The sequence below is a fragment of the Clinocottus analis genome, unplaced genomic scaffold, assembly GCF_023055335.1.
Source record: "Clinocottus analis isolate CAN_PGR_092001 unplaced genomic scaffold, fCliAna1.0.p SCAF_27, whole genome shotgun sequence".
NCBI classification, from domain to species: domain Eukaryota; kingdom Metazoa; phylum Chordata; class Actinopteri; order Perciformes; family Cottidae; genus Clinocottus; species Clinocottus analis.
Window position 1 is genome coordinate 2,245,773 of NW_027176009.1, and position 19,228 is coordinate 2,265,000.

The following is a 19,228-nucleotide window of genomic DNA, read 5'->3' on the forward strand; positions in this document are numbered from 1 at the left end:
CAAAAAGTAGTACAATCCCTCCATTTATCTTTGGTTCATGCTTCCTATGGTTGACTCCTGTTGCCTACGTTTTTTTGTTGTTTACTCACACTTTGTGTTACAAGCTTGTATCTTATCATCAGTACAAAATGCAGCGGAAGCAGTGTTTTCTGTACATTAAAGTGGAACAGTGAGGTTAGGTCCCTTTCCCAGGGGCACTTCATCAGTTTTTATGGGAGCAGAGAGACATTCCCAATCTCATTTCCCAACATATGTTCTTCCATCTGTATTACCAATAATGGCAACTGCTAAAGTTGCAGGCTTGCAGATACACTTCTAACCTGTAAATGTCTGTGCAAGGACACACTGTCTTCTTATTTGGTATCTGTTGTGTAAATCCCGGCATGTTCTGCTGTGCCAATTACTTATCAAAGGATCTTTAGTGATCTGTATTTGTTATATCATATCTATATCCTTCTCTGTGCTGCTGCAAATACTCATCTTCCCCATAGGGATCATTAACGGTATATCCAATCTTTACAAAAATACAGGACAGCATCATTTGCAGGGCATATTAAATAAAAAGGAGTGCGATGCAGTTGCTACAGATGGTATTTATGCTGCAGGGACCCGTTGCTGCCTCTTAAGATGATGTGTTTTACCAGTATCACACTGAGCCTCCAGTCTGCCAGCATGATTGATCGCTAGTCAAGCAATTGAACTTCTTCAAAAGCGGACTTTGGGCTTTACTTAGTATCATTTTCACCAAATGAGTATCTTCATGTCTGACTTCTTACACCCGAAACTGGTTAGTTTTTCAGCTTTGTGACGACTGCCTGCTCCTTATCACATCATTAAAAAAGTGATGTTGCATTACAAAAGGCGTGAGCTGCAGATGGGTAAAAACAGCGCACACACTACACAGACTAAATGCGCCGTAGTCTTTGTATTGTCTTTGTGAGGAAGCTCTAATGTTTCTGTGCTCAGATGTGTTTTCTGTCAGGCAGCTTTCTGGAATACTGAGACAATGCTAATGAAGCGACGCACAGACCCCCATGCTGTTTTTCTGACCTCGTATCTACGATTGGGAGCCAATCAAGTACACATACCTTTCTCCGTTTACCCGTATTTGTTTATGTGCCCTTTTTTTTTTGTTTTTTTGTTTTTGGATCCTTTATCTTTCCTCTGTTTGAACGCAGCAAGCAGCCCTGTGTCTTGGTGTTAAAATATTTCAGTAGTATGAGTCTTTTTCCTCATGGGGCAAATTACTTTTTTCGGCCTTCAAAAGATGTAGATGTAGGACACTTACACAAGAAAACCAACTTTGCTTCAGTTTTCAAAAATAGCCTGCGTACAAGATATAGTTTTATGGAGGTGTTCTAGTTATTCAGTATTTTTTCAATCTTTTACATTCCAGACATTGTAAATGAAATACTGAATATGAATGGAAATCATGATGTAATAATTAGATCTCAATATCAAACCTCGTCAAGGTTTCAAGTGATGTTTCCTTGAAATAATAAGAGGCAGACAACAGACCTCGTTTGTTATTTTGTAAGAAGTTATGCTGATCAGATGAAGGTGTGCCATGTATTCACTACATTCACCCATGGACGAGACACAATATTGTGAACTTTCACTTGTGTTCCTCTCTTTTCGAGCAACAACAACTCAATGAACAATGGATGAAATGGCTGCAGTTGCGGAGGAGTGAAGCTAGTCTTTCGCTACTGATTAAATTATCAGCCCGGCGCCCCATCGGATGCACAAAGGCATGAAATTGCTTGACATTTTTTTCTCCTTACGCACTCTGCCATTAGCCATTTCCTCAGCTACATTTCACAGCGAGGAGGACACCGAGAGCCTCTGAAAGTCGTTTTGGAGTAACTCAGGGATTTGTCAAGCGGTGTGTTGTGTCAAGGTGAACAGATATACGGCACGTTGACTGCCGTGGCAAGACACAGACACACAAGTTGTTGAGAAGTGTGTGATAAAGTGACTGCCGATGAACATACTTCTACTACTCCTCCTCTTATTTTGTAATATCCAAGACCTATCAAGCCACCACACAGACACACACACACACACACACTCTGTGATGCTGACACACAAACACACTCACACTGTGATGCTGGCACATGCTGGCACGCACACACACACACGCACACACACACACACACACACACACACACACACACATATTTCTTGATTCAAATTCAAATTTAAGCTAGCGGAGTTGCTGAAGTACAACATTTACTCTTCAGTGGTCATAACCTCATCTTTAACACAAAACTTCTGTCTCTTGCTCTTTCTGGCATGAACACACACACACACACACACACACACACACACACACACACACACACACACACACACACACACATTCTTTCCAGAAAGGCAAACCTCTAATGTACCTTGACTCTCTTCTGTCCCACCTCAGTAACTCAGTGGGGACTTTTATAACTTTTTAAAACAGCCCAAGGCTTTCTCTTTTCAGTCTTATTTTTTTTTATTATAATTTTTTTTTTTTTATACCTGCGGGATTCATGGGGCGACTTAAACATGCAACATCACCTCCCTTCCCCAGACACAGTCTCACTGCAAAAGACAGGATGCTTTATAAATGTCACATCTCTGCATTCTGTCTTGATTTAACTCTCTAAAAGTCAAAGGCTGTCGCTTTTCCTGTCTTAGCCTTGTTTCAATGCATCACTCAGCACCACTTTTTTAAAGTTTTCAAAGTGCTCATCGATGGGGTTTGACGGCGGCACCGGGGGCACTGAGGCAGGTGACGGAGCATTTAGCGTGAAAAGGTTAAAGGTTTACGTCCCAAATGGCAAGGTGGCGATAAGGTGGTTTGGCTTTCAATGGTTCTGAAGAGGAAAAGGGCAAGATGAATGTCAGGCAAGTCTTCTGGGAAATATAAATCACAGTCAAAATCCTGGATTTCGACATTTCCAGGTAGATCTTTTCGATGACTTCTCATATGCACCCAGAACGGCATCCGGAGGATGCAAGGATGTGTTGGACGGTCTAGATTAGAAGATGTGATCCTCAGGGTTTGTGCAGGTAACCATATTGAATTACACGCTTCACATTAAGGTAATATGGTGGTTGTGGGTTTGATCCCTGGTCTCCCTGTAATTTGCATGTCTAACTGTCCTTGAGCAAGACACTGAACCTCCAGTTGCTCCCCAGGCGCAGCAGGCTCAGCAGCAACCCACTGCTCCTGCTAAGGATGGGTTGAATGTAAAGACACATATAAATATTTCATGTATATATGTTATATGACAAATGTAATAATGTTTTTTTAAAGTTTAAAATGACAGGGCTCCACTTCAACAATCTGAAAGAAAACACTTTTGAAATAAGGGGAGAGAAGAAAAATATGAACTACATCAAAAACCTCATCCACTTCTAAGCTGACTTTGAAAACACAAGGAGCAAGCTGATGTTTTGGCCGTATGGTATTTATTCAAAATGTCACAAGCCCCTATTCTAAAAATGATGCTTGGCCTTTGCAGCCAAAATGCCACATCGGGAGCTGGAGAAAATACAGAAATACCTTAAAAGTGTTTGCAAAATGTTCCTCCAAATTCTTGTAACAGAATTTGAGTTACAAGTGGCCAGGAAGCGATAAAAATAACTCCAAAGGACCATGATTTAGCATGCAGAAGGAAAAGCACAAGTGTAAATCATGAAATGAGTGATGGAAATGTAAATATGTTTAGATGAGATTAGGTCCAACTTTACCAGAAGCCCTGTTCAGAGTCGCAAACCCTGCCATGCCATATACAGTGAATATATAGGAGGCAATATCAGTTATGACAAAATTGGAGTTAAAATCAAACTAATTGTTGTTTCTTATTGTAACTCCCTACTTATATTCCCAACAGATGCATATCTGAGGATTCTTAGACAATATATTTATTGAAATATGCAAGAATGAGTCTCCTCTCCTCATCTGTTTTTCATTTTGAATCTCTTAGGCCCTTACCTTCTTTCTCAGTTTTTCCCTTGAAATGAATTGAGATAAAAAAAAAACATTTCATGTTGATGTATTTCTGCCCTGCTTATCTTGTCAGGTTGGACAAATATGGCGTTGTATAAAATGGCCTTGTCGCAACTGAAGGTCAAAGCAGATTTATGAGAGAGGGGGGTGGGGTGGTGGGGGTGCAAGATGGTTGGCGTGAGAAAGAGACAGAAATAATGTAAGAATTGGAAGCAGAGAGGGAGGAGAGAGATTTTTCTCTAATAATAATGAATTGCAAAGATAACAGCTCAGCTGCAGACTCCTGCTATCTGCACCATGAGAAACACACAACCACACAGAGGCCTGACCAGAAACCGTATGTGGCTGCGTGTGTGTCCGTGCTGCGTGTATGTATATATGTTAGTTTATGACTCTCAGTGCATCTGTATCTGTAAAATGGTGGCGTGTGTGTTGATGTGTTTTTTCTTTAACGGTTGATAGTCATGGTGCTCAGTTCACTGCCATGAAAGAGGCAGCCCTGGTGTTTGTGATAGTTTTGGATTACTTAGAGTCCACTTGGTGTTCCACTTTGAGCTAAAAGTTAATTTCAGCATTCTAACATGTTCAAAATGGCAACGTGATAATACTGATATAAGCAAACGTTTGTCATTTTGAGCTAAAGACAAAGTACAGCTGGGGCTGATGTGAATGACATTTAGTTTTGTAAGTATTTGATAAGCCTAGGAAGTAGTATAGGACAAATTTAATTTTGAGCAGATGGTGGCACTCAATTTATAGTAGGGAGATCACCAAAGTCGTTACAATTAATCATGAGGGGGGCATAGATGTCTCTACCCAATATCATGACGAGCCATTCAATAGTTGTAGAGACATTTCGCCTGAAACCCCAAATGTGGTTCACCAGGATTTGAGGATTTGTCCTCTGAAGAACATGAATGTCTAAAATGTAGTGACAATCCATTATGAGATAATTATCTCTCGACCAGAGTGGTGGAGTGACCAAGTGACCAGCATTGTTATATCTTTCGTATTACGTATTAGAATAAGTATTATTAAGGAGGCATTTATTTAGAAAAGAAATAGACTTCAACCGTTGTTCAGATCTAAAGCAGCGTGTGCTTGAACTCAAAAGAAACGAGTTCACATCCGTACCAGCAGCTCTGTGAGGCTGCACTTTAACACAAAGGTGCTTTGACCTTCATGCTAATGTTAGCATGGGAACATGTTCACAAACAAAATGCTCACATACTGATAGGTAATATTACCTGCTAAACCCTATGAATTGTCTTTGTTGAGCGTATTGGCAATCTTAACATTTGATGATAAGAATTAAACACAAATCACACATATCACAGCTGAGGATACCCATTCTTTGTCAAAACATTTAAGACATTATTATCATCAAATTCCTAACTTAACAAGTAGTTTTAAGGCCTATTTGAGAACGTGGATACCTCAAGTACATGAGCAACAGACACATTCATAAATTAAAAACATCATCATTCACAGAACAGTAATAAAGTACACAGCATTAGCACTGGCCTCCAGACTATCATCCAACACATAAATTATCCAAAGTTAATCAAGTTGAAACCTCAGACCCAATTTTTCAGCTGTTAATCAATGTTCGTGGCAATTTTATTATGAAACCTATTCATCCTGGTCATGCTCAATGCATCACACAGCAGCTTTTTCTTGGGTTTCCTGTTGCCAACGAGACTGACAGTGACAGAATTAATATCTCCTCGTGGTTAAGAACAAGTTACACAATCTCCCACTCAGACACTTACATTTCCCTCCAGCTTCTCATTACATTTCTTTAAGTGCACAGGCCATATATAATAAGTCACGATGATGTCACCCATTGGGTTTGTCGACTCAGCATTTTTAGCATTTTGCTCGTCACTATCTTGATTTTTAGCAAACAGGAGTGACCCAAGTGGGTGGAGCTAAATACAACCTAAATGCAAAGACATTTTTAGTCAAGCCAAATGTTACAATTGACTTTCAGGAACTGGTAACACTCTTGGAGAGTGTGAAAGTTTCAGACAAAAACACGACCAGACAACTCTGAGGTAACAACTTGTCAATGACAAGATAGACCCGCCCTAAAGCATACCCTGCTTTATGGTCTATTTCAACTCTAAATGGGACCATCATATACCTGAAGGCACGTCATGCTGTAATAAAGAAGACTTGAAACTCGTGATTGAGACCATAACCTCATGTTTACAATGTTTGCTGAGGTAATAAATGGAATAACAAGTTGGGTCAATTACCCAGACATCTTTACAAACAGACAGCATCACTCCCTTATGGGTGAGTGCCTCTTTAAACCAAATAAATAGAAATAGAAAAGGTGTGTGGTGGTCAAACCGTGTAACTGCACAGTTGACATCTTACTACTACTGCTCTAGTTGACATGCTACATGCTATGCTCTATGATATTAAAAATGAGAAGGAAACCGTACGTGAAGAAAGTAATACATGTCACATCTGTGGAGGACAGGTCAGTTCAAATAAACTCTGTGTGTGTGTGAGTGTGTGTGAGTGTGGGTGGGTGGGTGTGCGTGTGTGTGTGTGTGTGTGTGTGTGTGTGTGTGTGTGTGTGTGTGTCTGTCTGCCCATCAGAGCTGGTTTCAGCTTGCAGCAGCGTCAATGTAATTGCCTCAACTGTCAAACCAGCCAAAGATCCTCAGATCACTGCTGATGACTAAGCCAGCAAGCTCTCTCTCTCTATATATCCATCTCTATTGTACATGCAAAGTATCATAAATAATAGGACAGGTTTTCTGTTTTTGTTCCCTCAAACTCTTTCTTGTGCTCTGTTTAGTCGTCTCTGGCTTTGTTTCTCTTCTTCCTAACCTCTGACTGCTGCAGCACGCACACTGTTTTTACAGGCCCAATGTGAAGTGTCTGCTCCCAACACTTGTTATATCACTTGGATGCTCAGCGCTGCTCAGCAGTGAACCTTCCCCTCACCTTTAATCCGCCACATGACTCCTCTACCCCTCCAGTAGCTTTACCTTCCACCCAGAATAAACACTACAGTTAGCTCTGACAAACAGCAAACTCAGACAGGCTGATTGAGGAAATGGTTTGATTTGTAAATGTCTTTTCATTACACCAAACAAAGTACACTGCACATTTAGTCGGATACTGACTCATAAACTCCCATTTTAATTAAATAGCAGTAGCAAATTAGTGGGGTGAGATGACATTATTCTGATGCAAACCCGCCTCCAGCTGTTTCTTGAAATCAAGTGGCATTATGTCGTCACTAGTAATATGCTCTACTTCTGCTTGTTGCAACTTAATGAAAGAAAAGTCTCAAATCCCATGAATCTGCATTTGGAATTAATAGAATGACCTTTTATTTGATCTAAAAAGATGTATTTTAAAAACACCATTTTCAATTGAAATGGCTTCTCGGGGTGAATCGTTTTTCCAATAGCGTGAACACGCTGGAAAAAAGCAGCGGAAAAGGAGCGATGTCGAGCTAGAGTGCATGTTCATTACGACAGCGAAACAAAACATTAAAAACAACTTCCGAGGGAGCTTTTTTTTCCTGTCTGCTAATGTGTGGTTGTTCTGATTGAAACACTGAAATTAAGAAATCTCTATTCACCAGAACTCGGGACAAATAATTGGAACTGTTTAGTGCAGTTTTACTAGGAGTGAGATGGTGTTTGGAGGACTTACAACAGTTTTGCGCTTGAGTGTGCTGGGTTGACTGGTGAGGCGCTGGGCGAGGCAGGTAGATAGAGACCATGAAGGACGTTAACAGAGGAAGCGTAGTACGATCACTCCCAAAGGGCCTTTGGCTGAGGCTCTGACGCTTGTCTACGTCTGTTGTTTAGTCACAGACCTGACGCATGTTATATATATTCAGTTAATACCCTTTTGGCTTGTATGCTTCATCCCTTCAACCTTTCGCCAGGGAATACCCTTGAGCACAACTTCTCTGAAAAAGTGACGTTATAGCAAATCATTTTTTTCTTATGTGATCTTTATTGTGAGCGTGCTGTTTAATTTGTTAGACTTACACATCATAAATTGAAATTCTGTCTGCTTTGCCGAAAGCGCTCCATTTAATTTCACTTGCCAACATGCCCTTGAGCGAAGCACTGTGCTTATCTAACACTACCAAGCTGTTTAATCATCTCATATTGTTTTCAACTTTGAGTCTCAGACTTAGCTATTGACCCCTTACGCGCCAAGGGGAGTGACACCAACCATGGCCAGAGCGCTTTGGAGCAGTGCAGTAAAGCAATTCTTCATTCTTAATATTCATTCGTGTAGGTTTTCGCAAAGGCAAAGTTAAGAGCTGCGACAAAGTAAAACGATTAGAAAGGAGACAAATAAAAGTCAACAAAAAGTGAGCATGTTCAGTTCATTCTGAAGCAACCAGTTTAAAGCGACGCAGTGAGCTGAAGGGTCGTGTGTGTTGGGTTGAGAACAGTTCACCAAATGAGCCAGAAACCCTGAGAGGTTCCAATATGTCACTAAGCACCTAAATATAAACAAGACTTTTTTTTTTTTATCCGATATTTGAATCTGCACTAATTGTAACAGACAACACTTTTCACAGATTTTGAGTCATCCAAATCCAGCTGGATTAATGAAGTTCAAAGTTGTTCAATCTACCAAATCAGCACTTCATAATTTACTCTTCAGTTTCAAGTTGTGTATTCAAGAAGCAGCTTGTCAGTTCATGTTTAACCTCATGTAATTTAGGAATATAGGGGGTATAACTCCACGGTCTTTATTGAAGACTAAACATTGAATTAGGTATTCTTGATTTTTCCTCTGTTACTAGCTTTAATAGTGCAACCACAGTCTTCTGCTGCTTTTGATCGAGCAGCTGGTAGATAGAGAAACTTGTTGGCCGTCAACTCATTATTGATCCTGTGGTAATAATCTCATCGTAGCAGAACAATCAGGCTTCTGTTCGTACCATATGTCTCTGCAGGTGGGTTTCCACAGCTTCCAGCATCACTAACGTGTGTTTACGGCTCTCAGGCTGGAGTCGCCGACTCGGACCCTGACCCTTGAGGCCCCCAGAGGGGTGGAGATCAACGCTGGAGTGGGAGACTTCACGGCGTCCTGTAGGAAAGACCTCCTCTTGCAGTCCTCAGAAGGAGAGGTGAGTGTGTTTTCATCTGGCGCTTTGTTTTTTGCGTGAAAATGTGTGTGAGAATGAAGTTTTCAGCGTGAGAGTACAGATCATGTGTGTGTGTGTGATGTGGTGTGTGTGGGTATTTGCTTGTGAGAGAAATAGACACAAATAGCTGTGTCCACATGTAAATACGAGGGACCACACAAACTAGCAAAACCAGTGAGGTGAGTGTGTGTGTGTGTGTGTGTGTGTGTGTGTGTGTGTGTCTTTAGACTCTATGGCACTCTATAGTGTTGGGCCCGCTTCATTAAAGTACCTTATTAGGCTAATGAGCGTCATCAATCCAGGCGACCTTGTCCTCCTTTTCTGCCCTCATCCTCTCATCCCTCCTTTCTTCCCCTCTTCTATTTGGGAGAAGTGACTTCATTAAAGCTGGTTTGATGAGGTTCCCTGTCAGTTGCTGCTGTGTGTGTGTGTGTGTGTGTGTGTGTGTGTGTGTGTGTGTGTGTGTGTTGTGTGTGTATATCATTGTTAGCCTGCTATCTCACTGTCAAGCTCTTTGCATAGCAGCCTGCCACATTGCGTGAGCACAGAAGTAGACTTAGCCATTATCCTTGTGTGTGCGTGCGTGTGTGTGTGTGTGTGTGTGTGTGTGTGTGTGTGTGTGTGTGTGTGCGTGTGTGTGCGTGTGTTTGTGTGTGTGTGTGCGCATCAGCCTGCCATGTTGCATGTTCGCTGGAGCATAGTGTGTCATTAACTCAGTAATTAACAGAAGAATTGCCCCCTCGCGTTCGTCACTGTCATTGTCAGTCACACACACACACACACAAACACACTGTCACATTCTCAGACACACACACACACACACTAAACAATAGTCCTGCTTCTCTCCTCTTCAGAGAAATGAATTGTTATTTATTTCACTGTTGGCCAGTTGGGCTCTTTTTCTTCTGGCATGGCGTTCCTCTCGGTGCCCACGCATGGCGTGAAGGTGCGGATGTGTGTGCTCTATCTATGTTGGCCTTGTGATGCAGTAGATTGGTAACCTGGTGCATGCCAGGACTCCTGCTTTCTATGACCCTGAACCAGATAAGCTGTCCATAAAAGAAATACTTTCATTAATGTATTATGTAAAAGTTCAAATTACTATTGGTCAAGGTCGTTATTCTGTTCTTTTGGTCTGTGTCATGCACTTTCGCTGATGGAGGTCAGACATGCAATCGCCTGCTCAGCAGCGCACATGACGTGTTAAAGTGTGTCCTTGAGCCAAGCACCAGGGGTGCCATTGTCAGAGTGTGATCATTTATGTTATGTATTATACCCATGGTACCATTTTTGCATTGCTGCATGTGTATCTATCGTATTGCTGTATTTGAGTGTCAAGGCAAAACATTATTTTAACAAGGCCCTTTGCCTCTTATTTAAACTTCCCCTTTACCCCTCGCCATGTCACTCCTCTTGAGTTCCCTATTACCTCTCTTCTTGTTATATCTATTTCCCACTTTCTTCCCTGACTTGTTTCACTCCTCACAACTCTCACCATCCTCCTTTCTATTCCTTTCTTTCATTCTTTGAGGGTTTTTTTTTTTTTTTACTTCTCCATCTTCTTCTCATCCCCTTCTTCCTTTCTCTCCTTCTCAGCCTCTCAGTCCTTCATCTCTAAGTAACCCAGCCTATCTAATTAACTTTCCACTGCGAGGGTTATACATCACTGTGGCTGTCACTTCATAGGAAAAAGGGAGGGCATGGGAGATTATAATTTTTACCTCTTTTCTGTCATGTCTTTCTTTCTCTCCCTCAGTTTCTTGTGCTCTTTTGTTTCTTTCTGTTCTTTGTTCATCTCTCTCTCTCTCTCTCTCTCTCTCTCTCTCTCTCTCTCTCTCTCTCTCTCTCTCTCTCTCTCTCTATGTATGTATGTGTATATATATATCTGTGTCGTCCCTGCATAAATAGATGTCTCCTTATTGTTAGTGAACAATAGCATGCAGCGTTTAATAATGATTATGTGGGACTTGTGTAAGGCTTGAGACAGTGAAGGACCAACATTGTTTGCCAGATATACAGAAAAATAAAATCCCCCGTTCTTTAAGGTACAACTTAATAAGTGCCACAGGAAACCTTATCAGCTTGGGTAAATGTGTTTAGAACTGCTGCAAATAATTACAATGCCCCATGAGAAATGTATGCGTGAGCTTGAGCCTCCCATTAATGTGATTAACTACCACAATCAAACTGTCATATTCCATTAAGACTTGATGTGAATCTGTCTTTTAATCAGCAACGAGTTAGAGCTCTGTCAAGCTGCCCCAACCAATAAAAACAAGCCTTTACAAATACCAAATGAGAAGGACACACAGTATTGGAGCCATAATGTAGTTTGTTGTTTGAGGGAAACACCGGGTGAATTGGGACATGCAGTTCCTGCAGTTGAACACACGCACATTCAGTTCAAAGGTCAGAGAGGTAAGTGTCTGCTAATGGGAACAGGTGAGTGTGTGTGTATGTGTATGTGTGTGTGTGTGTGTGTGTGTGTGTGTGTGTGTGTGTTAGCTTAAAATAGTGTTAGCTTAAAGCAGCAAATCCCATTGAAAAGCACGCAACATATTTCTCGCTGCTCACTCTCTCTGTCCACTGTGTGCGCGCCCGTGTGTGTGTGTGTGCGTGTGCTCACCTGTGTGCGCGCCGTGTCCGTGTGTGTGCTCTGTGCGCGCCCGTGTTTGGGGCGGAACGCCGCTGCTCGCATACAGAGCAGAGTTTTAACGCGACCATGGTCGGTTGATAATTTATTTATTTTTTTGCCGATTTTTTTTTTTTTTAACATTTATTTTTTAGAACACATCTCGCGGGCGACTCGCGAGGTCCCTGCGGGCGACAAGGTGCCCGCGGGCACCGTGTTGGCTACCTTTGGGTTAGAGCCTCGACACACAGTATTTACTTTGCTTGACACCACTCTTGGGAGTTCAGAGTTGGTGAGGCATTGCCAGTTTAAACATTTAAATGTTTAACTGAGTGCTTTTAAAACATCTAATTCAACCAGAGCATCTTCTCTTAGATTTTAGAGATCACATTGCTCAGTTTGCCATTCGACTTTGATATTTAATGTCATAATATTATATTTGCATTGCAAATGTAACAGTCTCGCCTTTTCCATAACCATAACTGAACAAAGGAGGACACACTCTTTAAAAACTCCTTCCTCCTTCACTTCTCCCTACAAAAGCACACCTTCAAATACAACAAATACATGTATTTCAATATGTCATGCTTTGTCATATCTTACAGGTGTTATGAAGTTTGTAAATTCAACTTGTTTCTCTTGAGTTCACTCAGAACCACTATTTTCATTTGGTTATTCATGTAATAACTATAATTCTAAAATACCAAAATGATGCTGTGGCCACACAAAGAGCAGTGGTGTAAATAATCATCCTAACAATGAGATACGGAGCAAAAAAAAGTTGCATCGGCAGCAACACCACATCATTGCATTCATGTGTCACCAAATAAAGTATTCACAAGTATCACCTCTCCCAACCCAGCCTGTTTGTATTAAGTGGCTAAAATACCTACAAGCAGAACACCCCTAAAAAGAACCGCTTATCCAAATAGCGTTTCTTTTCATCCATTCTCATATAAGCTTTCCCCGAACCGCTGACACCATCAAATGAACAGAGAAGAGCGGATGAAGGGAGGATAGAAGGAGGATCGGATGAGGAGGAGGTGGAGGAGGATGGCAGAAAATAGATGTTTCTGTCGATTTTGCAGGAGAAAATAAAGGCGTGCAGGACAGCGAGGCTTAAAGCCAAATCAATGTTGTCAGCAGCTGGCACTTAAGAAGGGGCCATTAAAGTTTAAAAAGTTTGGAAAGCAGCGCTGGAATTAGGGCCAAATGGGTTAGAGGTAGGGGAGCGCTGGCTTCCATTAAAATCAAAGCCAACGAGAGCTGACAGATCCTCTCAGGATTCCTGCAGTCCTCCTGGATTTTTTTTATCAACTCCCTTCTTTTCTTTCTCTCTCCATCTATCTCTCTATCCTACATTAATTCACTGTCTTTCTTTCTTGTCCATCCATTTTCTTCTCCCTTCAAGTTTGTTCCTCATCTCACTACCTTTCTCGACTCATCTCTTAGTTGATTATATCTACGTTAACTTCGCATCAATATATCCTTTCTTCTACTCATCTCATGATATGCTCTTTACACGCCCACAGCTCTTGTCAACAACGTTTGTGCATCACTCAATTTCTTTCCATCTTTTTACTAGAGAAATTTTTTCGTCTAACTTGCCATTCAATTCAACAGACAACTCCTGAGAGAATAGACGAGCTCGCAAACTGAAACATGGAACCTGCATTTGCTGAAAATGAGTTAGTTTTACAGCTGTAGAAGGTCAGAAAATTGGTCTTAAAGATTGTGTAAGATGTCTGACTAAAGTCACTAAAGTTTACTTTTATTTCCACTGGTGGCTCAGGGTGTCTGTTAGATTACAGCCTTATTAGAAAACAGGATCCTTGGCATGGGGTTAAAGATCTAACAGTCTCTTCCTTAATACACTGATAGTGTCAGGAAGGCTACATATGCAGTCGAGCAGAAAAGGTCGTTGCAGTTGGATAAACTAGAGCACCAATTAGTGTGCAAAATGTTGATGTTTATTCGCCGTTTGTTGAGAAGCAGACAGCCCAGAAATACTCTCCAGGGAGCGAAACGAAGACAAACTCTGCAAATTCTGTCTAAATGCCCTCGAGTAGGGCACTTTGGTTCCAACACTGGTAGTTTGTGGTTTCACTGGGAATCTGGGAGGAGTATTTACGCAGGCCGGACGAGATTCACATTCTATTAATCCTGAAGACTGAAAATGTTAGTAGAAGTTGTGGCAAAATCCAAAAACATGTAAATGCACTTTTGCCTCTAGGTGTTAAAGAGTTAGTTCACAAGGGTCCTGTTTCACAAAAGCAATGCGTGCAGATGCTCATGCTTGGGTTCTAAAAGGAAGTGTGCACCCTCTAAACTAGAAATTACCATCCTTCCAAACCCCTGATGTATAGAAAGAAATATGAGATTTTTGCTGCGGCCTCACGGGAGTTTTTTTGAGTTGTATTTCACTCGAGTACGCACTTGAGGACCCAGCCTCTCCAGCTATGGTTCACCAGTCAAAAGTCTCTGTTAATAATAGCATTTGTTCCTAAAGTGCGGGTTGTAGAGGTGCAGGTATTTTCTTGCCTCAGAAAGAAAGGAGAAGAGTGGATGGCGTGTCTCAGTATGAGGCAGCGTTTGTAAAACGTTTATGTTGGAATACAGGACAGCAGAACATCCCTCATGGGGCTGAAAGCTAATACGTAGAGTCAGTCCAAAGTCAGACAACACATAAAGAAGCATTGGATGACCTGGATTCAGGTCTGCATCTCTGTGTGCAGGACATGCACTAAATAATTTTGAATTTGCTTTGCTGTGCTGTTGACTGCAGCGAGGTGAAATCGGGTTAACTATGGAACTTTTTAACAAAGTTATGTTGCCATGGAGTTTTATTGTTTGTTGACACAATGCTGGGGTTTATTAAGACGCTGTAGCCTGGAGGTGTTATTGAGCTGGTACGCTGGGACCGGCTTTTTTTTTCCTCTCTCGCTGCTTGTTGTTTTACCTGCGGGGTAAGGCAGAATGGTGAGTGAATTAGAACGCTGGCAGGGGGTAACTCCCTGTTGTACAGTACACACCGATACCGTGGAATCCTCTCAAATAAGTAAACACACACACACACACAACATGAGCACTGAAACAAATGGATGCATAACACTGGATGTATTCACACATATACATAGCATGAGCTACATTTACACACAAACCAACTCAAACACCTAAAAAGATGCACCGACCGATGAAAATACACATATGCATGTGTATACACACACACACACACACACACACACACACCGAAATTGCTGTCGCAGCACACCGGCACAGCTGTCCCCTCCTCTGTCAGTCTGGAGAGCCTCTCTGTTTACATCCCAAACTTGTTTTTTTATCACCCAACTCATTCTCTAAGAGTCTGCATCTTCAGTATCTGTGAGTGTGAGTCAGTCTGTATGTGTGTGTGTGTGTGTGTGTCTGTGTGTCTGTGTGTGTGTGTGTGTGTGTGTGTGTGTGTGTGTGTGTGCGTGTGTTTATAAGAGATAGATAGAAGGTTAACGATGATATCTGCTGCCAATAGCTGGGAGAAGTGGATGTTTTTCAAAAGGTGTGATTAACGTTGGAAAATTCATTAGCCTATACTTCACAGGGCCCGAGGCGATCTTCATAGATGCATGTGTCTGTGTGTGTGTGTGTGTGTGTGTGTGTGTGTGTGTGTGTGTGTGTGTGTGTGTGTGTGTGTGTGTGTGTGTGTGTTATCGTCACTCTGATGTAACTCTGTCTCAGTCTTTCGTTGCGTGTGGGAGTTTTATCTGTTTTTCCCTCTGTTATTTTTTGTTACCCTCTATCGGAGCACGTGTTTGCATTCATGTTATTATGTGGCTGCTCTTCCTTCTGTATGTTTGTGTTTGGATGTGTGCATATGTCTGTGTCTGCAGTTGTGTGCATGTTTGTATAAGTGTGTGTGTGTGTGTGTGTGTGATACAGTAGAGCAGACTGATCGCGCTTTATGTCCCCACTACATCTGGGTCACTACACTCTCAGTCTCTATCCAGCCTCCATCATTTAGTCCATTGTCAACTCCCATTCCAACAGCTGTCCATTCCACAGGCCTAATGGTCTGTGTAATACACTCAGATAGCTTCACAACCTCCCACCTATTTGTGTTGTTGGAGCGTGTGTGCGTGCTCCATGTGTGAGTGCAGGGGGAGCAAGAGAGACAAAGAAGAGGAGAATGGGAGGCGAGGTGAGCTGATGCTAGACGTACTCGTATCTGCAGAATTCTGTGCGTTATCGAGTGTGTTTGCGCTGGTGAAATTGTACTGTTATTGTCCTTTCAACGTCTGTCACAGCTCTCACTCCACTCCTCCACTCCCTCATTCAAAGACTTTGAAGTTCAAACTTTCTGGTCCATTTTGGTTCCAGGTCAGTAAAAGGTAAACTGCTGCAACGTTTCGATGAGAGGAGTCTGACAACAGGAGCGACATGGTTGCATTCTGTGTTCAGGAATCACTTTTAAGACTCTGGCCATCCTTTAAGAGCATTGTGTTTTAGTTGTTTAGATGATTTCACCGCTGTATACGTATAGTCATTATCCAGTCTTGGCTACTTACTCCAAACAAACTGTTCTACGAGGAATGTATTTTGGGGATATCTGTACGGTGGACATGTTCAACATACTTTTAGTCAGACGAATACCATTGAAATGGTAATTCAGGTTGAATAGGATTCTAGGCATTGCATTTTTGTTCAGTGCTACTATTCAGCATGCTGTCCATGCGTTTTACATCATACGATATAATTCAGCTGCAGCTTACACAGATATGCAGGAGCAATCATGGTCACATTCATATTGAAGAATGTTTTTAATCCTTGCTGGAAAACTGTTTCAGGCCCGCCCATGACAACAGTGCTACTGATATAGTAGAAACAAAAACAATGATGCAATTCAGTGAAGGGGTTTATGGGTAGTTGTTACTAATAAAACATGACAAAGAAGTCAAATGACTTTGCATATGTTACAGTGCACAACTAAAACCGCAGCCTGGTTCATTTTACAAGTGCACTTCTTTACCCCCTTCTCCTTCACTCCCCTTTTTTCCTCTCACCCTGACTCGACTCCCTACTCTCTGTCTTCTCCTGAACACATTCATTCCCTTTTCTCCACCTAAACTACTCCTCAACACACAGCCAACACTCGCTCTTCCTGCTGGTCCCCCACCCCTCCCAAAGATACTATGAACCTTGAATCTCCTCTGATGTCTTTTTCTCTCCTCCTCGCTTTCATTCCAGGAAAAGCTCGCCCTTTCTCCGCTGCTTTCCCCTCGTCTTTCGCTGCATATTTGCCTCCGACCCTCTCTATTCCTCGGCTGTGCAAGGGGAAATCATCCATGAAAAATGTTTTGACCCTCCATAATTGTTGTTTCCGCATGTTTCCCATCTCCTTGACACGAGAGCCGTTTGCTTGCTAAGCCAATGTCGGAGAGAGAGATGAGCTCTGACACACATACACTCCGGCTGCATTCACCCACTCAGACTTGTACATTCATGCAGATGCATAAGGGACACACATAGAAACAGGCATATCCTCAGACACGGACCGACACACACAATTCCTCAATATATATGTAAGAAGGAGTGGACAAGATAAAACGAGCACCTCCATAGCCCCACATAAAGTGTCTGTGTCTGTGATTTTTTTGATATAGGAAGGTGTTCTTATTATTTTGAACACTGCCTGTATCATTGTAAGTGGTCATGGACACGTTGTACATTTACATAAACAGCTAAATCTAAATTGAGCAGTGGCACATGCAGTTCAAAATAAAATTGGCAGCAGAAAGGAGGATTTTTAGGTTTCATTTGAATTCTTTCTTTTTACCTCTGTGCTTTTCAAAACCCAACGCTAAAAAGTATTATGATGTCAGGATGACAAGGCATTTTATTACATGTTTATTAAAGCTATTCATTAAATCCACAGTCCTCTATCTTGTAAAACATTTTTTACCTCAGAAAATCAGATTTCTTTCTTTCTTTGACTGAATAATTAGCTGTTATGGTTTTAAAGGCATGTAGTCAAAGCCAATAGACACGTGCTTTACGCACTCCAGATCCATCTGTATTGTAGACTGCTGCTAATGATGTTAATAAAAATGAAAGGTATGGGAAGAACGTGTGAAAGTGATCACCGTGTACGTGGCTTTCATGTATTTTGCTCCTGGCTGGTAGCACCACAAAGGCTTTCAAAAGACAAAACCTGTGGTTCGAATCTGACTTGAGATCCCACAAAATACTCGATCAGAAGGCACTTAGTGATTCCACGACGCACAGACCGAGACCAGAGACTGGATGAAGGTTTTCTTACTCCACGTCAACTTTATTCATAATTCATAACACCAACGGGCCTGGTTGCTCTGAACACGCCATTCGTCTGGGGCCTGAGTTCTGAGGAACACTTTGTCTGTGCCGCTGGTGGGGTTGTGGCATGTAGTCAAGGGATTGGAGACACTCTCGTGTCATGTGACCTGTCTCACTGCTACTCCAGCACCGGCAATACTGTTGTGAACTGCCGTGGTTCTGGCCTTGGTCCACGAGTTGTCCTCTTGGACCGTGCCCCCATCTCAAGTCTCTGCCATGCCCTCGCCTCACGAGGGTGTACCTTGACTCTGGCCACGTTGCTCGATAACTATAGTTATGCTGCACTATCAGGTGGCATGCCAAAAGGATCGCTCGGTGAACCAGCATGTCTGTTGGAAAGAACAACAGGAATAATTGTTATTCTGAATGGCTGTGGCACATTGCCCATTGGTTCCGCATAACCTGCGTTCCATGTTGTTCGTTGCATTGCCGACTCCTTCGTTCCCTCAGCAGAGGCAGTTGCAGCCAGTGTAGCTTGCGCAGGTTGCTTGTGTAGTTCCTCAGGTCAGCCACTGTACGGGGATGCAGGAAACTGTGTGTGTACGTATGTGTTGTTGTAGCTGTTGCTAGGACTACTCATTGGTTTTGATATTAACTCATGTGGATAAAACATTCACTTTTATGTATGGATATGGCCGTGACAACATGATTCTCTAAAACATTTTCCTTCAACAAAAGCCAGCACCTTCTTTGATTTGTTCCCACACTGTCCTTCAGACACCAGCATGCATACATGCAGACCAAATGTAGGCATGTATCTGAATATGTGTGAAACAATGCACTACACAACAATCACTGCTTTATACCAATTAACAAACACTATTACATTCACACAGACACATGTCCTTACCGGAGGCTGACTCCACACACATTCACATGAACATAGCCTTGCATGCTGCTAACAACAGGGCGACCTCATACTTACTGACACTTTCATTTGGGATAAATGTCAGCGCTAATCCGACCTTAAGCTACAACAAATGACTTCCACCTCCTCTACTTCCCTTCCCTCTTTCCATCTGTCGGCCATCCACCACCTCTCCTTTACTGCCCTTATTGCCAAGGCTCCATCCATTTATCGCTCTGTCTCTCTCGC

General features: G+C 42.1%; 1 protein-coding gene across 2 annotated transcripts in view; it reads left to right on the forward strand.

The window, feature by feature from the left end:
• Positions 1–19,228, forward strand: part of LOC137795085 (zeta-sarcoglycan-like) — a 296,918-nt gene that overhangs the window by 269,551 nt on the left and 8,139 nt on the right. For both annotated transcript variants that reach the window (XM_068592345.1, XM_068592346.1), the window contains exon 7: positions 8,996–9,119. In XM_068592345.1, coding sequence (XP_068448446.1) covers positions 8,996–9,119 — 124 coding nt within the window. The remainder of the gene's footprint in view (positions 1–8,995; positions 9,120–19,228) is intronic.